The sequence below is a fragment of the Schistocerca nitens genome, chromosome 1 (genome assembly GCF_023898315.1).
Source record: "Schistocerca nitens isolate TAMUIC-IGC-003100 chromosome 1, iqSchNite1.1, whole genome shotgun sequence".
Taxonomy (NCBI): Eukaryota; Metazoa; Arthropoda; class Insecta; order Orthoptera; family Acrididae; genus Schistocerca; species Schistocerca nitens.
Genome location: NC_064614.1, coordinates 211,464,738 through 211,490,998, shown reverse-complemented (window position 1 = coordinate 211,490,998; position 26,261 = coordinate 211,464,738). Strand labels below are relative to the sequence as shown.

At 41.8% G+C, this 26,261-nt stretch overlaps 1 protein-coding gene across 1 annotated transcript in view; it reads left to right on the top strand.

Moving 5' to 3' along the window:
* Positions 1–26,261, top strand: part of LOC126235131 (guanylate cyclase 32E) — a 954,039-nt gene that overhangs the window by 724,226 nt on the left and 203,552 nt on the right. The window contains exons 11-12 of the mRNA XM_049943867.1: positions 10,662–10,852; positions 12,914–13,093. Coding sequence (XP_049799824.1) covers positions 10,662–10,852; positions 12,914–13,093 — 371 coding nt within the window. The remainder of the gene's footprint in view (positions 1–10,661; positions 10,853–12,913; positions 13,094–26,261) is intronic.

Here is a 26,261-nt window from a genome sequence, read left to right as displayed (position 1 = left end):
TCAAAGTCCGTCAACTGCACATACGGTTCACGTCCACGCTGTCGCGGCATGCTACCAGAGTTAAAGACTGCGATGGAGCTCCGTATGCCACGGCAAACTGGCTGACACTGACGGCGGCGGTGCACAAATGCTGCGCAGCTAGCGCCATTCGACGGCCAACACCGCGGTTCCTGGTGTGTCCGCTGTGCCGTGCGTGTGATCATTGCTTGTACAGCCCTCTCGCAGTGTCCGGAGCAAGTATGGTGGGTCTGACACACCGGTGTCAATGTGTTCTTTTTTCCATTTCCAGGAGTGTATTATTACCACTAACTTTCAAATCGCGCAATGATCACCATTCAAAGATAAGGGAAATAAAAGCTCGCACTGAGGCGTTCAGACAGTCGTTTTTCCCTCATGGGATCCGCGGGTGCACAGAAGGAGGAGGGGGGGGGATATATGACTTTGGCGCGAATTGTGCCCTCCGCCACACACCGCTTGGAGGCTAGCGGAGTATACATGTAGATGTAGATGTAGACCTCCAGTGGAAATCTCGGAAGAGTAAATATGAAGGAAATGGACAGGGGCTGCGGATAGGTGGCGGTCAATGTGAGTGTGGATCGGCCATGAGGCGAGCCCAGGTACTCTGTGCAGGTACGATAACACTGTGTCCCAGATGGCGCAGTGGTTGCCGCACCCGATTACTAACAAGGGAACCTCCCCATCGCAACCCCCTCAGATTTAGTTATAAGTTGGCAGAGTGGATAGGCCTTGAAAAACTGAACACAGATCAATCGAGAAAACAGGAAGAAGTTGTGTGGAACTATGAAAAAAATTAGCAAAATATACGAACTGAGTAGTCCACGTGCACATATGCAACTTCAAGGGCAATGTGCAGTCAGGAGCACCGTGGTCCTGTGGATAGCGTGAGCAGCTGTGGAATGAAAGGTCCTTGGTTCAAGTATTCCCTCGACTGAAAATTTTAATTATTTGTTTTCAGACAATTATTATCTGTCCGTCTGTCCGTCCGATGCGATCACTTTTTTGGGAGTGATAATCACATCCACAAGAAAACCTAAATCGGGCAAGGTAGAAGAATCTTTTTACCCATTCGCCAAGTGTACAAGTTAGGTGGGTCGACAACATTCCTGTCATGTGACGCACGTGCCGTCACCAGTGTCGTATAGAATATATCAGACGTGTTTTCCTGTGGAGGAATGTGAACAGAGACGTAAGCAGCAGACCCCGGGTGCAAATCCCGGTCCGGTATCCATTTTCACTCGTCGCCGCCGATTCTGCGTGATGTCCAAATGCAGCTGACAGCAATGATCCGTCCCCTTTTCTTCCATTTCTTCCACTCTTCACCTTCAATTTACATGAAATCAGTATGCGTTGCTATATCTCTGCTATTGTGAGCTTCGTCGTGTAGGACACGGACGAAACATGCTCACGTTATTAGCAACTGTTCCTGATAATGAGCGCAACCCGTGACAGAGGCCAGTCAATATTTACTTTAAGCTATTACTCTTTCCGTCAGTTCATTTAAATTTAATGAATTCATATTTTGTGATGTTTAAAGCTTTCCCGGCGTACTGATTGTTCCATAAAAACACGGAAGAACTGCCGGATATCAGAAACGTCCTGCCACGATATTTCGGCGCAGAGTCTTCTGGCTATCTTCAGGTTGAGTGCCACTGAAGTAGTACTACAGTGGCACTCACCTGAAGATGGCCAGAAGACTGCCCCGAAATATCGTGGCAGGACGTTACTGACATCCGGCAGTTCTCCCATGTTTTCATGGAACAATTCATCTTTTAATTGAATAAATTCACTAGATATCAATATTACGATAATAAGAATTGTACCAGTTACTTATTGTACAAATCTTATAACATGTGAGATTTTGGAATCCAGGTTAGAGAATAGCCAAACGCATGGAATTAGCCATGTAAGTAGCCTGTTCGTATGTTGGCAGGACTATAGACTGTGTTAATATCGCTGACAGCGCTCTGCGCCCTCAGTAAGAGTCTCTCTGATTGGACGAACTTGCTGTTAGCAGTTAGCGGTTAACAGTTGGCGAGCGGACGACTTGGACATGTGCCCTTCGTGAAGACTCAGTGTTGGTAGGACATGCTTTGTAAAATGATGATGGATGTAGTTGGTGATGTTTGGCTACTGGAATTATTGACGATTATATAAATTTTGGGACTGGATGTCACATGAATAAGGTAAAATCTTCTGAATAAATTGTTCGCTCTTCAGCAAAAATCTTTCTTTTGCTAAACATATCCCTCCTAGTAGTTAGAGCCTATAGTAGTTAGAGTCCTTTTATTTAGCTGCCAGTAGTTGCTGCTTGCTTTAATTGCTGTAGTTCGTGTTATAAAGATTTTCTCTGAGTTAAGTGGCTTATGAAAAAGTGTACGTTACTGTTAGGATTTCTTCCAATTCAGGGCCATTCTTTTGTGTTAATTATTTGAGGTTATTTTGTCATTTTTGAGCAGACATATTTCGTTGGGCTTGTATATTGTGGGTAATAAATGAATAGGTTAAGTTTAAGTCGTCCTTGTCAGGGAAATTCTCTAGGTCAGTGTTAAATAAAAATAATTAAAGAGCTACTTTCAGGCAGTTTAAAATTCATAAACCCTAACATTGCTGCGGCCTGGTAAATTTCGTTCCAGAAAGATTAAAGCTCACTTACATCCGTCGAACTTTAGCAGCTTTTCTGTGCAGTCAGGGATAGCATTCTTGAGGTGATTTTGTACAACAGTCTTGCAAACTCCATGACCGAAACGACTTTAAGATTGGTGTTGCAATGTAGGTCTGTTTGCCCAAGCTACAAGTAATGGGGTACATCAGCAGCTAAAAATAATGATCAGACTCAGGAATTCGTCATAATCTTGAGGCACGTGAAGCCTTCGAATCTCTTTGAAAACGTTCTCTTCAGTATATCAGTTACTGAAACGCTGTCAGCAATGACTGCTTCCCAAATGACGCTGAGTTGCAGGAATTTCTCCATATGATTGAATTTTCGCTGATATCACAAATCTTTCAATTCTTTTTAAAATCCGTGTTGAAATGCTTCTCTCCTTGTAACCTCGTGAAGAGTTCGGTGTTACTTGTGATTTCGACCCAATACCTAAATCTAAGCGACCGAAGTACGTGCAACTTTTTTGTTATTATCTTTACCTGCACGTGCAATGTCTTCCCTGGACGTCTTTCGTGCTGTGTTAACTAATCCTGGTTGTGCCTTTAATATCCACTTTTCGACTGAACAGCTCGCAGTTTTTGCTTACAAGACACCACCATGTCATTTTCGTACAGCACGAGCTCTCCACCTATACTATCAGAAGCTTTGCACAATTTTGGTAAACATTTTTGCAAAGCAGTGATCAATTAATTGTTATATTTTGACTAAAGTTCAGTCTTGATCACTCATGTATGTTTTAATGATATAGGTAACCGGTTTCGGTTGTTTCTACAAAACCATCATCAGACCTGTGGATAAATTTTAAGAAATACTAGATACCAATCTTTAAATAAAATGAAAGTGTCTAATGATGTCAAAATTTAACAAGATAAAATAAAATTAATTATACCCATGGCTCCCTTAGGATGGTGTTTTTTAAAATATAAGACTAGTTATACCCATGGCAAAAGCAATGTATGTAAAATATACTGCACAACATAAAAATTATTAAATTGACATTGATTATTATAAAAACTATTAGATCGATGATTTTAAAAAATTTAATCAGCACTCTCATCAGTTATTCAGATATACATAATGTGGAACGTACTCTTAGCTGCTACCCTACAGCTATAAAAAATATTGCTATAAAAACTACAGTTAAAATAAGACGATTGTGCAGCATCCAACAAAGATGCAATTGTGATGTAGGCGACTCGGTATAATCGATATATACCACAACGCCAAGGACTTTCACATCTTTGATGTAACCGGCACTGTAATAGTATTAAGGTTGCCCATAGAGGGCACAACTATTACACATCGTAGTTCACTGTTTTTAACCAAAATATAAATAAGCTGTAGGCATACTAACTATCTGTTAATCAGACATTTAAATGAATCAATTTTATGTTATTAGTGTATTTCCTACTTTTATACTTTGACGATGGCGTCATATTATGAACGCTGATTGGTAGTTGTGAAGTAGTGTGACAGGAAGTAGGCGGAGCCTCTGCATATTTAAGCACGTGCTCCGCACTCATAACCATCAGTTGACTGCGTAGCAGCGAGGAGAGCTCCGCCTACCATCCTAAGGGAGCCATGGGTATAATTAATTTTATTTTATCTTGTTAAATTTTGACATCATTAGACACTTTCATTTAATTTAAAGATTGGTATCTAGTATTTCTTAAAATTTATCCACAGGTCTGATGATGGTTTTGTAGAAACAACCGAAACCGGTTACCTATATCATTAAAACATACATGAGTGATCAAGACTGAACTTAAGTCAAAATATCAGAAGCTTCTTCCCCAGACTACAATGATGTTAATTCCACGCCCAATCATAAATTCGCTTTGGTCGTCTTATATGGTATTTCTTCCTTAGATTCGTTTTTCCGCTGGTTCCACTCTACAGTTCTTCATTTTGTTGTTACTAAATTTTTTTCCTTATTTTGCTAGATCTTATACCGAATATTGTGCTACGCATCTTGCCCAGTCTGATCAATAACTTTCTAAAAGCTGTGGAAACAGGTACTATTCATACGACACAGATTGCACAAATGACTGTTTTCATTGAGTTCTCAGTGCAGGTTCAAGAATAGATCTCAGGGACCTAAGATACAACGTATTCTTATCAACTTCCCGCGGAACCGTCTACATACACGAATCTCGGCCTACGGCAATGTAGACAGTCACTATTAATACTATAGTATTTAACAGTGGTTCCCGACCTTTCTTTACTCAAGAACCCTTCTACAGTGCTCTGAATCAGATGAACCACTGACTTTTAAAAATACATACAGTATACTTGCATAAAATTTAACTCCAAGCGAAAGGTTTATTAACCTTAATTTAGCTCTTAACGGTTAACGGTTAAAACCTTAAGTTACTCTAAATACGCCTTAAGAGTTACTTAACTCGTAGGCCTAGCAGCAATAATAAATACAAGTTTTCATTGTAACTGCTAAACTCCTCCTTGCAAATCATTGAGAAGGTTGCACCTGTTTTCCATGGCACAGAGCTTCGAAATCAGGAACCACATAAGTTTAATAAAGTCTCAGATGACTTTCAGCACTAAGTCTGTTTCTGTATTTATTTTTTAAATAACCGTCTGAAGAAAGAAACTGTTCGCACAAATATGTGAATGAAAAGGGTAATCAGGGCGTTATGGCTATATTCGCTGACATTGGGAACCCCTTTAGACTTAACCAAAAACCAATAAAGACACAGATTTATAGCTTTTCTGTAACTGAAAATCAGTAGATATTTCAAGCAGCTGCCCTTTTTCAGTTATGCTTAATATGGATTTTAAAATTGTGGACTCCTCCAAGGGATTGCGAATATAATTGTTTTTATTGGACGTAGGAAGGAAATATTCTCCGAAGATTTTTCCAAGTACCTTCAAATGTTCTTAAATCATATTCTTGACATTTTAGTGCAAATAAACGTAATTTTACACCAGGAGGCCTTGAAGAGTATCAAAGCCCTCGGTTTGATTCATTCTGAAGCACGTTTCCCAAAAATTGAATTTTTTACTGCATGATTTGGTATGGTCTTGCACAATATTAATGTTTATATTTTACCCTTGGAGAGATAAGTTTAAACTGATAATTTTTAAGAATAGTTCTGCCACATACATACCCAACAGCTTTGCTTTATGAAGCCGTGACTGGTGAGAAAAATGTAGACTTCGTCTTTAAGTTCACAAGTCTGGAAATAGTTCTATCTCGAGATAGCCACCTAAATTCCATGTGAGACAATAAACACTTATAAATGCTTCCCATTTACTCACAATGCACTGTAAAGATGCGGGAATTTGTAGGGCGACCCTTCATAAAATTATTTTCACTATATTGTCCAGCACAGATTTCACCACATCGGCCATGCGTTTAGAAAGAAGAGAATTTCCAGCACAGATTTCACCCCATAAGGCATACATTTAGAAAGAAGGGAATGTGCCCAAGAAGCGTTCGGCGCTACCGATTTCACTTTGGCAATAAACCCAGCATAACATAATGTCGTAGATTTCGCACCATCTGAACAAATTCCCACACAGCGAGTCCAGTCTATCGAATTTTCGCGAAAGTATTGATCGGTTAACTCCCGTAGTTCTCTCTTTTAAGGGTCTGTAGAATAGTAGCTCCTGTTCTAAACACTAGCCATTAATTCAAAGGACGAAAAATAACAAAATGGCTAAATTAGCAACATCAGTCGATTGGTCAAGTCGAGTAGCAAAAAAAGAACTGGCGCTTTCCAAAATTTCGTTCTCGACATTATTTGACATGTCATTAATCCTGCGGTTGATCGTATTGTCGGACAATGGTATCATACTGACTTTTTTGTGAAAGATTCTCCAAGCATATACTGTACTACATCATTTATACATGGTTACACTGAATCTTCAGCCACTGAATAAGATTTTGCAATTTTGTCAATTATGTAGCTAACGAGGTACGACGCTTCAAGAGCATTTCATTGTTACTGTTTGCAATTGCTACAAAAGTTGTTAAATCATTTTACCACTCGTTAGGTGTTCGTGTAAAAAGTCTGCAGATTTGTGTTCGTGGATGGGGTGATAAGTTTCCAAATGGCATATAAGTACAGAAGGTTTCAGACTACTGTTAGCGAGAATGTCGACACGAACCACGCACTGTGGTCTTGGACACTCGCTATCACATATACACTCCTGGAAATGGAAAAAAGAACACATTGACACCGGTGTGTCAGACCCACCATACTTGCTCCGGACACTGCGAGAGGGCTGTACAAGCAATGATCACATGCACGGCACAGCGGACACACCAGGAACCGCGGTGTTGGCCGTCGAATGGCGCTAGCTGCGCAGCATTTGTGCACCGCCGCCGTCAGTGTCAGCCAGTTTGCCGTGGCATACGGAGCTCCATCGTAGTCTTTAACACTGGTAGCATGCCGCGACAGCGTGGACGTGAACCGTATGTGCAGTTGACGGACTTTGAGCGAGGGCGTATAGTGGGCATGCGGGAGGCCGGGTGGACGTACCGCCGAATTGCTCAACACGTGGGGCGTGAGGTCTCCACAGTACATCGATGTTGTCGCCAGTGGTCGGTGGAAGGTGCACGTGCCCGTCGACCTGGGACCGGACCGCAGCGACGCACGGATGCACGCCAAGACCGTAGGATCCTACGCAGTGCCGTAGGGGACCGCACCGCCACTTCCCAGCAAATTAGGGACACTGTTGCTCCTGGGCTATCGGCGAGGACCATTCGCAACCGTCTCCATGAAGCTGGGCTACGGTCCCGCACACCGTTAGGTCGTCTTCCGCTCACGCCCCAACATCGTGCAGCCCGCCTCCAGTGGTGTCGCGACAGGCGTGAATGGAGGGACGAATGGAGACGTGTCGTCTTCAGCGATGAGAGTCGCTTCTACCTTGGTGCCAATGATGGTCGTATGCGTGTTTGGCGCCGTGCAGGTGAGCGCCACAATCAGGACTGCATACGACCGAGGCACACAGGGCCAACACCCGGCATCATGGTGTGGGGAGCGATCTCCTACACTGGCCGTACACCACTGGTGATCGTCGAGGGGACACTGAATAGTGCACGGTACATCCAAACCGTTATCGAACCCATCGTTCTACCATTCCTAGACCGGCAAGGGAACTTGCTGTTCCAACAGGACAATGCACGTCCGCATGTATCCCGTGCCACCCAACGTGCTCTAGAAGGTGTAAGTCAACTACCCTGGCCAGCAAGATCTCCGGATCTGTCCCCCATTGAGCATGTTTGGGACTGGATGAAGCGTCGTCTCACGCGGTCTGCACGTCCAGCACGAACGCTGGTCCAACTGAGGCGCCAGGTGGAAATGGCATGGCAAGCCGTTCCACAGGACTACATCCAGCATCTCTACGATCGTCTCCATGGGAGAATAGCAGCCTGCATCGCTGCGAAAGGTGGATATACACTGTACTAGTGCCGACATTGTGCATGCTCTGTTGCGTGTGTCTATGTGCCTGTGGTTCTGTCAGTGTGATCATGTGATGTATCTGACCCCAGGAATGTGTCAATAAAGTTTCCCCTTCCTGGGACAATGAATTCACGGTGTTCTTATTTCAATTTCCAGGAGTGTATATGAAAATCCAAACCTAATGTAATTATCATCCTACTTTCCTTTCTTTTCACACGGTTCACTGCTGTCGGATTGACATAAATCAGCAGAAGCTGAATGACTTGTTGACACAACAGTAAATTGTGATTTTTTAAAACCCTTCTTCCCTTTCAATCTTCCACTATTCCGCCAGATATCCATTTTAACCGTATGAAAGAGATTCTGATACACAACTGACAACTTGCTACATTTGCCACAAGGAGAGAAGAAGCAGGCTATTGTTAAAATCAGAGGTCTGACCGCCATGTAACAGATCCTTAGCAGTGTCGCGGTACTATTGTTAGTATTGTTAAAACACAAAGAAGCAGCTGGTAGACAAAATTCCCATTGTAGTGAAATCAGATACATTCCTAACGTTGGTACACAACTGTAAATCAGGTATCCGTAGTAAATATTAATCTATTGTGGAAATAATGTGATAAATTCCCCATGTTACATGTATGTAACAAGGAGCATTATTGGGTTAATTTAATTTTAAAAGTATAATAACATATATTATTACTATTATAATTATTATGAAAATGGTGCGGAAACTAAGGAAGCAGTACTAGGCCTAACCATGGAGACGAGCTTTGGTGAACCCCTTGAAGTACTCGTATTTTATGAAGCCCGTGGGGGTTCGCGAACCACAGGTTGGAAAACATGACATATAACTATGTATAATAAGTGATCCATTGTTTCACAGTGTTCGCACATTTGGTGGATTTTTTTTTTATGTCCGTTTCCTGAGTGGTTTGAAACGGCCCACTGCAAATTGCTCTCCTGTGCCAATCTCTTCATATCGGACTCGTACTTCCACACAATGTCCTCCTGCTTTTCTGTATATGTCCTGTCTCTGTCTTCCTCTACAGTATTTACTCTCGACAGCTCCCTGAAACACCGTAAATGTTATTCCTTCATACATTAACACATGCCCTTTCGTTGTGTCCCTTTTTACTGTCCATGTTTTCCACATACGAATTAAAACTTTCTTGAAGAAGTCTTCTCGGTTTATCAATCGAGTGAAGGCGTCGTTCTGCGCAGTGTTTCAACAAGTTTCCTGCTTGACATCTTCAGGCGAAAATGACAAGGCCTGTAGATGACAGACCTGAAGATGACAAGTAGAAAACTAGTAGAAGCGTTGCCACAGAACATCTTGACTCAGCTGATAACCCGAAAAGACTTCATCATCAATGTTTTCCACATTTTCCACTCCTCGCCTTTTTTTTTTTTTGCACAGAATTCTCCCATTATCTTGTTTTCCGATTTTCTCACAGTTTCTGACTCACTTATAATGCTGTGTTCCAAAACTACATTCTCAGACATTTCTTCCTCAAATTAAGGGCGATGTTTGAGACAAACGGACTTTTTTCGGCCAGAACTACCCACTTTCCTTGCACTAGTCTTCTTTTACATGTAAGACACGAAGAAAGAGTCGTACGCCATTGTTGGATGGGAGATCTCAAAGTCTGGTTCAGTCACCTAATCTGAAGAAGATATTATTATTATTATTACCATTATTATTATGACAGTGACGCAGAAACTAAGGAAACAGTAATAGGCCTAACCTCGAAACCCTCAGTGCTGACGCCATAGATACAGATATCTGATAAACCACTTATGTTAGCCACTGATGCAATGTGTATATAGATTGTTACAACACCTTCAGCATCAACTATGGCCTGAAAAAGGCGTATTGAAGAGCCGAAACTGGAGCTACACAATGATTAAGATCGTAAGGACGGCTGTAGGCGTTTCATTTTCTTACAATAGTGATCGGCCATGGCCCAAGACCTCCAGTCAAACGAATGGACATACAAAATCTAATCTGAAAGGGTTTTCTTCCTCTGTGTATGATGGCCCCTTTCTGCGCAGCTTATGAGGTTGGTGTGATAAGTGTACCTTTTAACTGCCGGTTACTTAAGAGGTGTGTGTATAGTGTTATGTCACGTTTGTGTTGAGTAATGGTGAGAGAAGTGAGAGTGTGACACCCGGTGCCGTCACATAGCCTAACTCTCGAATACCAAAGGAATCCCCGATCTAACGTCCCCATGTGACAGAGGGATCATCACTAGTAGTGTCACACGTTCACACTTCAAGATGCACTGGAGGGAGTTTTAGAATATAATTCATCCCACTGCCGCAACGTCTGGTGCTCAGGAAGTTTACGCCAACACCCGCCTCCCAATGCTAACCAAATACAAGTGACTGAAATTCCTTCCATTACGAGTATTCGAACCGTCTACCTTCAAGTGCCTCCAAGTGCGATGGTAAAGGCGTGAGTTTGCTGCCTTGGCTACGGAGGGTGGTGTTGTATCACAGATAAGATGAGGAGTAGGACGCCACGTTAATTGCAACACATATCTGCACAGCTCACACGGGGGAGATCGCTGGAGGCATCGCAGGAGGGCTGGCGCTGGTGCTGCTGGTGGTGTCGCTGGTGCTGTACCGCAACTGGCGCTACGAGCAGGAGCTCGACTCGCTGCTCTGGAAGGTCGACTGGAGGGACATCCAGCTCAACGACGAGAACACTAGCTCCTCGCTGGGCGCCAAAGTGGCCAGAGTAAGTGCACTAAAGCGTATCCTATTCTACGAGACTCGACTGGCAGGACATCCAGCTCAGTGATGAGAACATCAGCTCCGTCAGTGGGTAAGGGCCTAAGAACATGTACTGCTATGGGAAGGTAGAGTGGTGAGACATGTAATTCAGCGATGAGGATACTAGCTACTTGCGGGTGCCATGGTAGGCAGGGTAAGTGTCCAAGCACATATCCTGCTCTGGAAGGTCAACGGCAGGACAGCCAACTTAGCGATAAGAACACTAGCTCTTCAATGGGAACCAGGATGGTTACAGTACGTATACTAAAATATATTTTGCTCTGGAACGTCGGCTGGCAGGACGTCCACCCCAACAATGAGAACAACAGCTAACTGCTGGCTGATCAAGGTGACCAGGGTAAGTTTCCTATCACGTATCTTGCTCTAAAAGATCTACTGGCGAGACGTCTAGCTCAACGATAAGGACACCAGCTCCTCAGTGGGCCCCTAGATCGCCAGAGTAAGTACACTAGAACATATCCTACGCTGGGACGTCAATGGCAGGACATCCAGCTGAATGATGAGAAACCTGCTCCATCAGTGGATGCCAAGGTGTGCAGGGTAAGTGCTAAAGAACATGTACTGTTCTGGGTAGGTAGATTGCCGAGACATGTAACTCAACGATGAGAATACCAGCTACTTTCGGGTGCCATGGTAAGCAGGGTAAGCGTCCAGACACATATCCTAATCTGTTAGGTCAGCGGTGGGACAGCCAACTCAACGATAACAATACCAGTTCCTCAATGGGCGCTGAGATGGCCAGAGTAAGTGCAGTAACAAATACCCTACTTTGGAACTTCTATTGACAGAACAACCTGCTCAATGCTGAGAACTCCAGCTCCAGGTGCCAAGGTGCCCAGGTCAATTGCCTAAGCACAGGTACTGATATGGAAAACATATGTTCGGAAAAGCTTCTCAACGGTGAGAATATCTTTTCCTCTTTGGCCGCCAATGTGGCAGTGGTATGTGTCGAAGAACGTTTCCTGCTCTGGAAGTTTGATTGGTGGGACATGCAGCACAACGGGGAGAGTAACAGCTCCTCGCTGGTTTCCAAGGTGTCTAGCTTAAACGTTCAAGCACAGATCATGCTCTGGAAGGTCGACAAGCCGTTCGCTGACGAGAACACTAATTCCTTGGTTGTTGGCAATGTTGTCTGGGTAGGTACTCAACTACACATTCTGCTCTGAGAAGTTCAATTGACGAGTCACCTCAACTCCGAGAATAACAGCTTCTCGTTGGGTGCCAGCGATGCCACGTTAAGTGCACATTTACACAGCCTAACGTGTAAATTTACTGACGAGACATACAGCTCAAGGGCGAGAACGCGAGCCCCAAGCTCGTGTCTTTGTACAAAATATGATAATTCAGGGTTGTTTTTGTTGTGGTCTTCAGTCCTGAGACTGGTTTGACGCAGCTCTCCATGCTACTCTATCTTGTGCAAGCTTCTTCATCTCTCAGTACTTACTGCAACCTACATCCTTCTGAAGCTGCTTAGTGTATTCATCTCCTGGTCTCCCTCTACGATTTTTACCCTCCACGCTGCCCTCCAACACTAAATTTGTGACCCCCTGATGCCTCAGAACATGTCCTACCAAACGGTCCCTTCTTCTTGTCAAGTTGTGCCGCAAACTCCTCTTCGCCCTAATTCTATTCAATACCTCCTTATTAGTTATGTGATCTACCCATCTAATCTTCAGGGTAATGGAGGGGAAATGCATAACACAGTTTCTTTTCAAGGTACGACGCATTACATTGACAGAAATGCAGTTACGTATATGTAGTTAAACAAAGGAACACTGACAGACGATATGGCGTGTTTTGTACTGTTAATTATGTGTTAATAGTTATTGGAAGGGGATGACGGTCAATCCACACTTTTCCATTTGCAACCCATTTAAAAATAACGTTCTCTCTGACCCATTTTGTAAGACTGAGCCTTTAAATTAATTTAATCTGGCTACTTTCTGTAATAAATTAGTATTCTACATAATTAAGCTAATTTCGTGCATATTCGGCTTATTTTCAGGCCGTCCACCCGCTGATCCGCACCAGCCAAGTGTCACTGAGCTCTAACCCTGACGCCGACTTCCGCTATTCGGCTATCTACACGCAGATCGGCATCTACAAGGGCCGCGTATTCGCCATCAAGAAGGTCCACAAGAAGTCAGTCGACATCACCCGCTCCATGAAGAAGGAACTCAAAATGGTGGATATGCACGGTGGTTGCTTCGTGTTATTTACATTTTAGTTCCCGTAGTTTCTAGAAGAACTGAAAGGTACTTTTTCATTACAGCTGAGCTGCTATTCGTTCGGTTGCTCAGTCCTTTCTCGTTTATCTCAATAATTTTATAGGACACGCATTTGCAACAAATATATTGAAACGTCCCCTTTCAATAATAGTACACTACTGTGCTTAACCTGACACACAATATTTTTAGCGCAACGCAATCTGACTTTCAATAATCTCTACAACAGAATGGCCCTGACTAACATTAACCTGTACTTTTCACAAATCACTTACCTCACAAAAATCTTGGTTACTCCCACTACTGCAATACAGCTAGCGCCACTACTGCCAACTAAATAAAAGATTCAAACTATGGAAGGCACTAACTACTGATAGGGATAGTTAGCAAATGAAAGATATTAATAGAGAACAAACAATGTATTTACCTTGATATCATCATTTATAAATATAGCAGTTCATGACAAATTTCAAAACTCCGCCATCTCTCTCCCCACATTCACTACTGCTGGCGGCTCACCTCCAACTGCCCAACGCTACGCGCTGTTCACAGCCAGCTGCCTAACACTACAATGGCGAGTATTACAACAATGAAAAGCAGCCACAGACTGCACACAGCACAGCCAGTGATTTTCATACAGAGGTGGCGTTACCAATAAAAAAACCTAAACAGCCTACTTACATAGCCCCCATGCTCCCCACAAAAAATTTTACAAATGGATTTGGGCAGTGGCCAATAATTATTTGATAAAATTTTTCATAATTACCATAACAAAGAAATCAAATGCACACACTTATCGATACAATGTTGGTCAAAAGCTAAAATTTTCTCACGGTCCATAAAGACAGTCCTGATCATTCATCACAGTAATTACAGTTTCTTTTCACAAAGTCTCATTAGTAAAAGAAATTGCACACAGAAGTCGTGGATTTCCATGCAGTCTTGAAGAAGTAGTGTTGTCCTTCCAACGGAAAGACAGTGCTGACTCTTGACATGCAGACAGGTAATGGGCCACAACAGAGCGAACGCACAGCAGAGTCAGTCGAAGTTTTGAAGAATATTGGTAGATAGGTCATCACAGAGTAGACCCACTGTAGTCCTGGTAGAGATTACAGTATTGGTGGGCCATCAGAGGTGCAGACCCACTGCAGTCCTGGTAGAGATTGTGGTATTGGTGGGCAACCAGAGGTGCAGACCCACTGCAGTCCTTGTAGAAATAATGGTATTGGTGGGCCATCGAAGGTGTAGACCCGCTGTAGTCCTTGTAGAGACGGCCAGCAGCCATCTGTTGCGACTGTACAGGTGCACAATCACCATTGAAGAGTCTTGCGGATAATATAGCAAGTCCATAACCACCACTTGTGCACTCACAAAGTTTTTGGAATTGTCCTTAGAACCAGCAATGCTGTTATCCAGTCCCTTGCTGAATTATTAACACACGTGCAAACACTAACAGTCCCTACTTCTCACATATTGTCCATATACTATGACCAACAGAAACGTGTGCAGTGAAACGTAACTTACAAGTTACTTAATTTGATGAACTGGTGTCAATTACAATTTTATAACATAAGAATACAATTACAAAGGTACAAAATACATCATTAAAGAACATAACAATACAGATAACATTTGTAGTACTAGGGGCTTTACAAAAGAATAGAAATAAACATATACATCCGTGTTACAGGAATTATGACATAATATATAAAAGATCAGAATAACTTTTGAAACATCAACTTCACACATGAGCAACAAAACAGAACAGATAAATAATGTCTAAACATCTTTACAAAGTAAATAACATATTATTAATGCAAATTATATTTGAGGATAACAGTATTCCTCATCATAGTGAATGTAGCTTAGTATTAGAAGAGAAAAAAATTCTATGAAACAGTACACAGAGACAGGAAGAAAACAAATACACAAGGGTACACAAACACATAGGGGGATAACACAATGGAAAGGACAGGGTTCGTTTTCAGTGTAACTTTTGGTACTGCAGTATTTTGCGAACAAAACCTTTTTTGTTCTTGGAGATCTCCCTTCGTTCATCATTATTCCCAAAAAGTCCTATCTGTACCTCTTTTCTGTATTCTAACCATATTTCTTTCAAAATAAATATGGCTCATTGTACAATACTCATTTAGGCCCAAATCGTTTTCATATAACTTTCAAAGCATTCTTTCCCTATTCTCCATAGTTAGGTTTTTATATAGTCTACCCCCTCTTAAGCTAACTTAAATCTACTGAGCTCAGATATTAAACTAAGGGACGAGGCAATGCAGCAGCATAAAACAATTAATACAAATAGCAATGATAAAAAATACAAAAGGCAAAGCAAGCAGCATAAATTACAACTAATATAAGGCAATGTGCAGCAAACAATAAATAAATAAATCTGGCTTAGCAGAGTAACACAAATTCAAATTCAGCAACACTATGCCTGGCAAACAGCAGCATAAAATAAAATAACTTATACCTAAACATGACGAAGTTCAAGCAGAAAAAATATTACACTAAAAATGGCCATGTCTAATACCTATGTCATATCTTAACACTAGAGTGATGCATCACGATAACTTACTCTCCCAAAAAAATTACCAAGTAGTTGAAAAGAAAATTATGTATGCAGTTCCTGTGAAGGGAAATATCTTTTTATGCTCCTTCGTTTTTTTGAATAGATCATAAAATTATTTACTGGATCTGTAGGCATAAAATATTTATATTAGTACATCTATTAAATATTATTTTAACCAATGCTGCAGTGCAGCTAGAACTAGATATTAAACAAAATAAGTAAATAAATACATAAAGCAAGCCATATGGCATTTCTTTCAATTCACAAGACAATAGCCGTGAAATGTTTCTCATCGTTTTAGTAAACATCATAAATTAAGAACTCTACAGTGTAATCATGTTTTCAAGTTTGTGCATGCCGTATTTACGAGAATGTCAATAGCAAGGATAATGGCCTCCCTTTTTTTTTTCTACCTGTGCCGCTGGAAGGCACACGCTAATGGCTTTTTTTCTCGGGCAGCTGTCACCCATCTGGGTGCCCACGACGCATTACGTGAAGGTGGTCACTTAACTTTCTTACCGAAATATTTACGACACCAGTTTCCGCTACAGTGACAGTCTCATATAAAAATTCCACAGTTCGAGAATTTGCGTTGCAAATCTGTAGAAACAAAATCCTATAAATATAACAGCGTCCAAAAAATTTTCGCCAGCATTGTGATACATTCACGCATATACACACATTTCATAACTCTTAAAGTACGATTCTTGGTTTCCAACAACCTTTTCCACAAGTCAGAGTCCCTAATCACTTTACATTACCCCTTACCTTATTATACATATACATATTCGTCGACACTTCAATATTTCATCATAACATACGTAGCATAATCAGATTCCTCATATAGCATCATCTCATTGATAATAAACATACCTCAACAACATAATACACATCGTCGCCGTAATAATAACATCATAACACCTCAGTCAAATCTCAAAAACGTCGTAGCTTTCTGCAATAATGTCAAAACCTAAAAAAATTCTCTGCTCATTTCAATAGTGTCATCTACCTCAAACGTACTTTAAAATCATGCTCCCTTACCAAATACATCATTCAAAGCTCTCATAGTATCACAATGGTTCCGAAAAACTATGAACAGTTCACAAAGTACAGACAAAATACAATTTCATAAGTGTGAAGTTACCCAACTGTGAAATTGCGTAAACATCTGTCACTGATGTGGTAAAAAAGTTTGTCTCTCTCAGTTAAATGATCAGATAGCTGTGTATTTTGTGTTGGAGAAATATGGTACCGATGTGTAAAGTTGTGTAAGCAAATACCATATTAGCTAGGGCTCCTTGTGTGTGCCAAACACATGATACACAAAGTAAGTGTGTACCCCCCTGAGGATTAATGTAATTATACCCTCAGGTGTTACAAATTACAGCAATGGAATGAAATGTATCACGGAAAATCCTTGTGTCATTGCACTTCAAATATCTTAAAAAAAATAAATGTTTTAAGTGCGAAATTAATCACTCAAATGCATGTCCTGTAGCGCTAAATGTGCGTCTTGCTGTAAGATAATTCTATGGAAGTCTCGTAGTTATCGTCCTCCGAAAGCTAAGTTCAGCAGAAGTCAATGTACTTACCTCATGATAAACAAAAGTGAAATGCTTTGCGTATAGATATCTTAGTTATTACGCTTATTGTTGTGATGAAGAAAGTACTGTGCTGTAACGTATTGTTGTGCTATGGAAAAGGCTGTCTCACTGTAGCAATACCACAAAAGTTACTACTAAAACATGTTTTTCTTTCCAAAAGAATTCAGAAAACTGTGCAGATATAAAACAGATACAGCGCAAAAGCAACATTGTAAATTGTCACTCATTAGTAGCGTCGTGATAAAATCGTGTAGCTGTCACATAAACTAACCTCTGTGTCATCTGGTATCTCACAGAAAGTACTTTAAACCCAGAATGTATTTTCAAATAAACCAAAATGTTGCATTAAAATCTCATTAACAGTACTGGTAAATATTCTAAGTATGTAAGCCTTATAGTCGTTACGTAATCGTGCAACTAACAAGCAACAATGTACACACACAATAACACTATGTCGTCTGTTCACTATAACAATGCATTCGTAATTTCTGTTTCAATAAGTTCTCTTGGTTCTTAACTGGATATTTAACTTCAAACATTGTTGCATGGTAACAGTTTCTAAGTCTGACAATGCATACTAGTAGCGTGAAGTGAAAAATTTTATGGCAAAGACAAAGTTAAAAAGCAGATTGTCATTCAAGAAACGGTTTTACATGTGAAATGTGGTGTAAACCTTTACTCTTCCTAGTACGCAGAGTTTCAACTTCAACGCAATTATCATGCGGTATATGTCAGTAAAGAATACTGGAATTTTCCTCAAGGTTAGCGTCTATGTTATTTTTCTCGGAGCCAGCGGGCGCACGCGGCTGCCTGCTTGTGCGAGTCATTGTCTGTCTCTTTGTTGGCGCGCGTCGTTATTGGGATTTGGAGACCTAACTTCTACAAATTCACCGTGACGAGAGGGCCCTGCCCTGTTTAAATCCCGCCAGTTCTGATGCAATTCAGGTCTGTCGTTACGATCACATCGTCTGTCGTCATGTTGGTAGTTCCTGTAGTTTCTTTCTTGTCGGTTAAGTGGTGGAGAATTTCTCCCTGAATCGTAACTGCGCGCTGGACCGTTGCGTCTAAAGTTATTCTGTCTCCCGTAATAACAATTATTTTGGTTCCCATATTGTCTGTTTCTCTGATTGTCTCTGTAATAGTCATTACCGCGGAGAGGTGATCTTTCCCTGTAATTATTACTACTCTGCCAACGGTTGTCATACTGGTGGTGTCTGTTTTGGTCGCGATTTACGTTATAAGAATAGCCTTGTCGTGTATTATTTCTGTCATCGCAGAATTGTGACGGATGTGACCTGTAAACGTTGTACTCCTGTTTTCGCGCTCCGCGATTGTCAGTGTCAATTTCTGATTCTTGTAAGACTCCCTGAAAAGCTTCAATGTCGTCTTTGCAACGTCCTGCCAAAATAATATTTCTTAAATGTTCAGGAAATTTCATTAAGCAAATGCGGATGAGCTCTGAAGGGCTGTATGGGTTTGAAAGATATTGATTCTTATGCAACATATCTTCAAAATATTTGACAAGACTGGAAAATTCAGATTGTTCGAAATGTTTCATCATTATGATGCTATGTTTTACTCGGTCTTGTGTGGCTTGAGACCAATATGCTGAGAGGAAGGCATGGTAAAATTCTCCTTCACTGTGGCAATCGTGAATGACCGATCGCATTCTTACAGCTGGTTCATTCTCCAAGTAGCCACACATAAATTCTAACCTGTGCTCCAATGACCAGTTGGGGGGAAAACAATGAGAGAATTGATGGAGCCACGCTTGTGGATGAATGTCGTTGGCAGAATTCTTAAATGTTTTGAATTTACGTGTAGTAATGAACAGCTTATAGTCAAAGTCATCATGTCGGCGAGTCGCATATCGGTCATTGTTACGTCGTTTCGGCGGTTCCACTTCAAAATTCGGTGCACCTTGCCAATTTCTTTCATAATTTCCGAAATGCGCTGTGTTATTATTTTGTGGCTGTTCCGTATTTCTATGTCCCTCTTCCTGTACTGGAGCGCGAGTGTCCTCTGAAATATGTAATTCTTGTATTACCTGCGTCAACTGATCTTGTACTTCCCGGATTTCTCTTTTGTACAGTGTATTGATTTGATTTTGATTTTGTTTGAATTTTCTAATTTGTTCATACTCTTCTGTGTCAGTGAAGGCTACAGGTCTTGTGTCATTCAGATCATCATCTTCCTTTGTAGATAAGTTAGTGACCTGATCCGAAAGTTCGGCTACTTTCTCCGATAGAGAACACATTTCCTCAGTGTGTTTTTCTGAACCAAGTTTCAGAGTGTCCATTTGTGTTGAAATCGAATCTACTGTGTCCTTCAAGTTTTCCTGAGTTTTTGCAAGTTGCGTAACCGAATCGGTAGATGCAACTGAGTCAAATTTAGCTTGCAAGGTCTCATGATTTTCATGAACAGTAGTTTGCAGTTCTTTTATGGCTGCTTCGTGATTCTGTAGTGCATTTTCATGACGCGAAAAAATAGGTTCGAAATGCTCACAAATTTGTGTTTTTACGTCATTACAGACTTTTTGACATTTCGATTCAATGTGATGTAACTCAGTAGTTAAATCCTCACGTGTTTGTTCAAGAGTTTGCTCCAATGAGTCTAACTTTTGAAGATTTTGTTCCATTGCGTCTAACTGTTGCTGTGTTTGTCTCTGGTTTTGTCCACTGTGTCTAACTTTTGAAGATTTTGTTCCATTGTGTCTAACTGTTGCTGTGTTTGTCTCTGGTATTGTTCCATTGTGTCTAACGTTTGAAGCTTTTGTTGTGTTTGTCCCATTTGTTGTATTAATTGTAATAACAATGCACTGGTGTCTGGAACATGTTCCTCAGTGCTTTTCGGCAGTGAATTTGCACCAGCAACATTCACATTTTGACAAGCAGAAAATGTGTCTTGACTTATTTGAGAAAACGGTGAGGACGCAAAACCTGAATCTACAGTATTTGCAAAATTGTGTCCTGTCATTTCGGATTCCTGAGCCGAGCTATTGCCGACCGATCGATCGATAATGGTTCCCTGCTCACTAATTGTTTCACTGCCTACGCCATTGTTTGCAGCCCGCTCCATTTCCCTATGCACAGTTACCAAATTACTACTTTGAACGTCTGTTAATTCATTACACAGTGGTGCTGGCAAGCTACGCTCGTCGTCACTATTATTTCTCAGTTTGCTTTGGAGCCTAGTGTTACGTTTTTCACACGCCATTATTGTCACAGTATTTCACACGACAACACAGAAAAACACAATTTGAAGAGCAAAAATAAGAGAACACATTAACATAACACTGAAAATAATATCTAGTTAATTGCAGCTGCGAAATACTTGGTGCAAATCTACATGCATGCCACAACTGTTTTACTGTACAACAATGAAAGACTGCAACTACAAAGGAGATTTTCTCTACAATTACGCGCTAGCAATAAACAAAAGCTACACTAATTACACAAACTACAAGAAAAAACAATCAGAAGATTCCAGTGAGGTATCCTAGGCTAAGGGTCGACATATGAAACGTCCCCTTTGAATAATTATACACGACTGTCCTTGACCTGACACACAATATTTTTAGCGCAACGCAATCTGACTTTCAATAATCTCTACAAGAGAATGGCCCTGACTAACATTAACCTGTACTTTTCACAAATCACTTACCTCACAAAAATCTTGGTTACTCCCACTACTGCGATACAGAAAGCGCCACTACTGCCCGCTAAATAAAAGATTCAAGCTACTGAAGGCACTAACTACTGATAGGGATAGTTAGCAAATGAAAGATATTAATAGAGAACAAACAATGTATTTACCTTGATATCATCATTTATAAATATAGCAGTTCATGACAAATTTCAAAACTCCGCCATCTCTCTCCCCACATCCACCACTGCTGGCGGCTCACCTCCAACTGCCCAACGCTACGCGCTGTTCACAGCCAGCTGCCTAACACTACAATGGCGAGTATTACAACAATGAAAAGCAGCCACAGACTGCACACAGCACAGCCAGTGATTTTCATACAGAGGTGGCGTTACCAATAAAAAAACCTAAACAGCCTACTTACAATATATACCTGCAAGCATATTAGCCCGCAGAAATTTATGGGAAGTGATTACCCGACATGTCAGTGAAAGCACAAGGCGATCTTCTATATTTGAGAGTCTAGCAGACTTTTAGAACAGTTTATTGCCTAGATCGTAAGTTTTGTTACACGGATAACCAGTTTCACCCATTTCAATGGCCATCTTTAAATCCGCAATCACACAACTTGCAATTTATTTGATACTGTATAGAATGCTGCACACGCTCTCATAGAGTGAGAGCGCTCAGCACTCTACACAACATCTAATCTGTTGCAAGTTCTGTGATTTATCGATCAGAAGATGACCATTGAACTGGTTGAAACTGGTTATCCACGTAATAAAACTTGCAATATAGGCAGTAAAGGATATTAGAATCACTAAATACACTCCTGGAAATTGAAATAAGAACACCGTGAATTCATTGTCCCAGGAAGGGGAAACTTTATTGACACATTCCTGGGGTCAGATACATCACATGATCACACTGACAGAACCACAGGCACATAGACGCAGGCAACAGAGCATGCACAATGTCGGCACTAGTACAGTGTATATCCACCTTTCGCAGCAATGCAGGCTGCTATTCTCCCGTGGAGACGATTGTAGCGATGCTGGATGTAGTCCTGTGGAACGGCTTGCCATGCCATTTCCACCTGGCGCCTCAGTTGGACCAGCGTTCGTGCTGGACGTGCAGACCGCGTGAGACGACGCTTCATCCAGTCCCAAACATGCTCAATGGGGGACAGATCCGGAGATCTGGCTGGCCAGGGTAGTTGACTTACACCTTCTAGAGCACGTTGGGTGGCACGGGATACATGCGGACGTGCATTGTCCTGTTGGAACAGCAAGTTCCCTTGCCGGTCTAGGAATGGTAGAACGATGGGTTCGATGACGGTTTGGATGTACCGTGCACTATTCAGTGTCCCCTCGACGATCACCAGTGGTGTACGGCCAGTGTAGGAGATCGCTCCCCACACCATGATGCCGGGTGTTGGCCCTGTGTGCCTCGGTCGTATGCAGTCCTGATTGTGGCGCTCACCTGCACGGCACCAAACACGCATACGACCATCATTGGCACCAAGGCAGAAGCGACTCTCATCGCTGAAGACGACACGTCTCCATTCGTCCCTCCATTCACGCCTGTCGCGACACCACTGGAGGCGGGCTGCACGATGTTGGGGCGTGAGCGGAAGACGGCCTAACGGTGTGCGGGACCGTAGCCCAGCTTCATGGAGACGGTTGCGAATGGTCCTCGCCGATACCCCAGGAGCAACAGTGTCCCTAATTTGCTGGGAAGTGGCGGTGCGGTCCCCTACGGCACTGCGTAGGATCCTACGGTCTTGGCGTGCATCCGTGCGTCGCTGCGGTCCGGTCCCAGGTCGACGGGCACGTGCACCTTCCGCCGACCACTGGCGACAACATCGATGTACTGTGGAGACCTCACGCCCCACGTGTTGAGCAATTCGGCGGTACGTCCACCCGGCCTCCCGCATGCCCACTATACGCCCTCGCTCAAAGTCCGTCAACTGCACATACGGTTCACGTCCACGCTGTCGCGGCATGCTACCAGTGTTAAAGACTGCGATGGAGCTCCGTATGCCACGGCAAACTGGCTGACACTGACGGCGGCGGTGCACAAATGCTGCGCAGCTAGCGCCATTCGACGGCCAACACCGCGGTTCCTGGTGTGTCCGCTGTGCCGTGCGTGTGATCATTGCTTGTACAGCCCTCTCGCAGTGTCCGGAGCAAGTATGGTGGGTCTGACACACCGGTGTCAATGTGTTCTTTTTTCCATTTCCAGGAGTGTATATTTCTTTACAAAAGGTTACTTTGATACCTAAAAAGTAAGCTCATTTCATTAGCACATGCAGGATACATCTTTTTATATTATTAATGTAATTATGGATGTAAATTACATTGAATTAATGCCTGAAGTAACATCCTCATACTACTCCATCAACTGTATGGACCACGCCAGGAAATAAATTAGGAAATATTCACGGAAGATTTTTTTTCGTACATCAATAAAAACTGAAGATTAAAATTCAGCGTTAGGAAAAAAAACACATAGAAACTTTCGCTGAGTATCAAGAAAAATATCAAGTAAAAAAATGGCTAGATTACAATTCTTCAGGAGAGAGGAAATGGAAATCAAATTTTAAAAAACTTACACAACTTTGATTCCGTCTGTAATACTTCGGTTATAAGAACCTGTCATCTGATCATGTTATAGGATGTGTTGTGTCATTTTTGTGCTTTTTATTACTACTGCCTGTCATAATTAAAATTCAACACGTATTTTAAAAGACACATTTGTTGACTATTATGGTAAAAATTAACCCAGGGCTAGCACCCCCCGTGGGAACTCTCGTCAGTGTTTTAATCTACAGTGTAGTAGATTAGGTTGTCTTACCCCCCACCCCTTTCTCCCCGCTCCGGCGTTCCATCCCCTACCCCGCTTGCGGAAGCAATTTCCTGGGAGCCACGTAGAACAGAAACCATTCAAAACTTTTCGCTGTGAAGTTGAAATCAAAAGATATTTTCTACAGAAAAAGGAACCAACTAACAGGGAAGATATTTTGAGTAAGGATTAGAAGTTATTTCCTACTTTTCGTTGAAAAATGTTTTTGCATGAAGAAGGAGCAGATAAATCGCTGATCAAACTATGCGCCGCATTTGAATGGAATGTGACAGCGACAGGGGTTTCAATATATACCTTATTCCGTTCAAATTCTTGAGCCCATGGCAGTGCTGCAGACCTCTCATCGTCGGTCTTTGATGGCACTCTGACAACTAGGTTGCAATTTCACTGTTTTGACGAGTCAGTAAAAACACAACTTTCTGCTTGTCGTTTCGTGCTGCATACTAGCTAAAATTTAGTTTGATCTTTGTGTAGTTACTAGTACTACCATCAAACTTGTCCCAATGAATATGTGTGATTTTGTTCATCTTACTTAAACGATTGAAAAAATCTTTTCCTGGGATGCAGAAATTATTACTGATTGAATGGAATCATCCTGGCTTATTGCTTTTTCATTTTTTAATGTTTTGCATTTTCGAAGTACAGAGTGAACCAAAAGTCCGCTAACATTTGAAAACGCACAAATTCACGGTATCATGCAGATAGAAAGGTAAAACTTGACACACATGCCTGAAATGATGTGGGGTTTCTATGAAACCAAAAACGAGTGCAAAAATCGGCAAACAGATGGCGCAGGACACCAGCACGTCAGCGACACCGGATGAGAATCGTGTATAAGAAGAGCTGTAGTGAGAGGGGCATTCAGATGCACCTCCAATCGTGGCATGTTGACTCTACCAAAAAAGGAACTGTTGGTGAAGCTTTACCATCAGGATGAATACGCTGTTAATGTACTTTTACGACCCTACCGCCATAAGAAAGGTATTCGAACGGATAACGGCCCTGTGACAAGTGACACTGTGAAGAAAATGGTCACGAAGTTCGAAGCTACGAGTTGTATGGGCGACTAGACACAATTGCTACTGCTATTCGGATAATTCAGGAAGAAAATGAGACTTCAGCCCGTTCATCTCTACATGGTGAAGTCCGCGCTTGTGAAGTCCCAGGTTACACCGGCATTCCATGCACTACTCTTTGGAGAGCACTAAGGCGTATCTCCAGTGGTATCCGGATAAAATCCAACGTCATCATGAGCAGTTAGTCATATATATAAACGTAGGCTTAAAGGGCATTGTCACAGTCAATAATTTTTTTTTGTTTTTTGGATGGGGGGAGGGGGGGGGATTGTACCCACATTCACAATATCTAAAGCTACCGACGTTTCTGTCACTGTTGTAAATGACCTTCTTCGGGGTGTTTGTAAACAGAAACACACTGAAGATCATTTGCAACAGTGAAAGAAACGTCGATAGTGTTATATATTGATAATGCGGTGACAAACCCAGAAAAGTTCTATTGACAGTCACAGATTTAATGAGTGCAATTTCTCACCAAACCCACTGATACGATGTACCCTTCTGATTACTACATCGTGTCTCAGTTACGGGTATTGTTAATGAATGACGGCCTACGTGTTCAGCAGTTGTTATAAAGAATATCATCTTTGCTAAAAATCAATTGTTATGTTAATCATTGTTTTTGAGTCATGCGAAGCGCCATCTGTTGGTCATTTTGTGCATTCTCCTTTGGTTTCAATAAAACCCCAAGTAATTTCAAACATATGTGTCAATTTTTCTCTCTCTACCTATACTGTTCAGTAACGAATAAATTTTCAAATATTAACAAAACTTTTCGGTCACCATGTAGTCTAACCGTACGTTAGATATCTAGAGTATATTCCCTGTTTGTTCAGAGTTTTCAGCATGAAAGTAGCTGAAACGAAGAACAAGGCTTTCTTCACATCAATGAGTTTCAAATAAAGCATCAACATGTACTCATTGCCTCATCAAACACATCGTTTATTTTTTACACTAGTTCATAGTTTATGCCTTGTGTCAGTATCTTCCTCAGCTAAGAACTTTTCTCTCGCCGTCTCAGGCGGCTCACAATATTTACTCGATCAGGGACTCCCGTGCTCAAACAGCGTGACAGGACCGGGAAGTTTCCAGGAAGGCTGATGCCGTAAGCGACCAGCACTGTTTATGTTTTTTGACAAGCGTATAACAGGTGTCCATCAGCGTGGGCGCCAGAAGGTTTCCATTCTTTTACCCCACTATATGTGTCACGTGATTAATTTCTCCTATCGCTGCTTGGTATATCACTTTCATGATTAACAACAAAAACGCAAAAGGTGATGTTTTAGAGTACTTATTGACTTTGTGAACCTGTTTTAGGCCTACAAGGCCATAAATAGTTCTTTGTTGTTGTGGT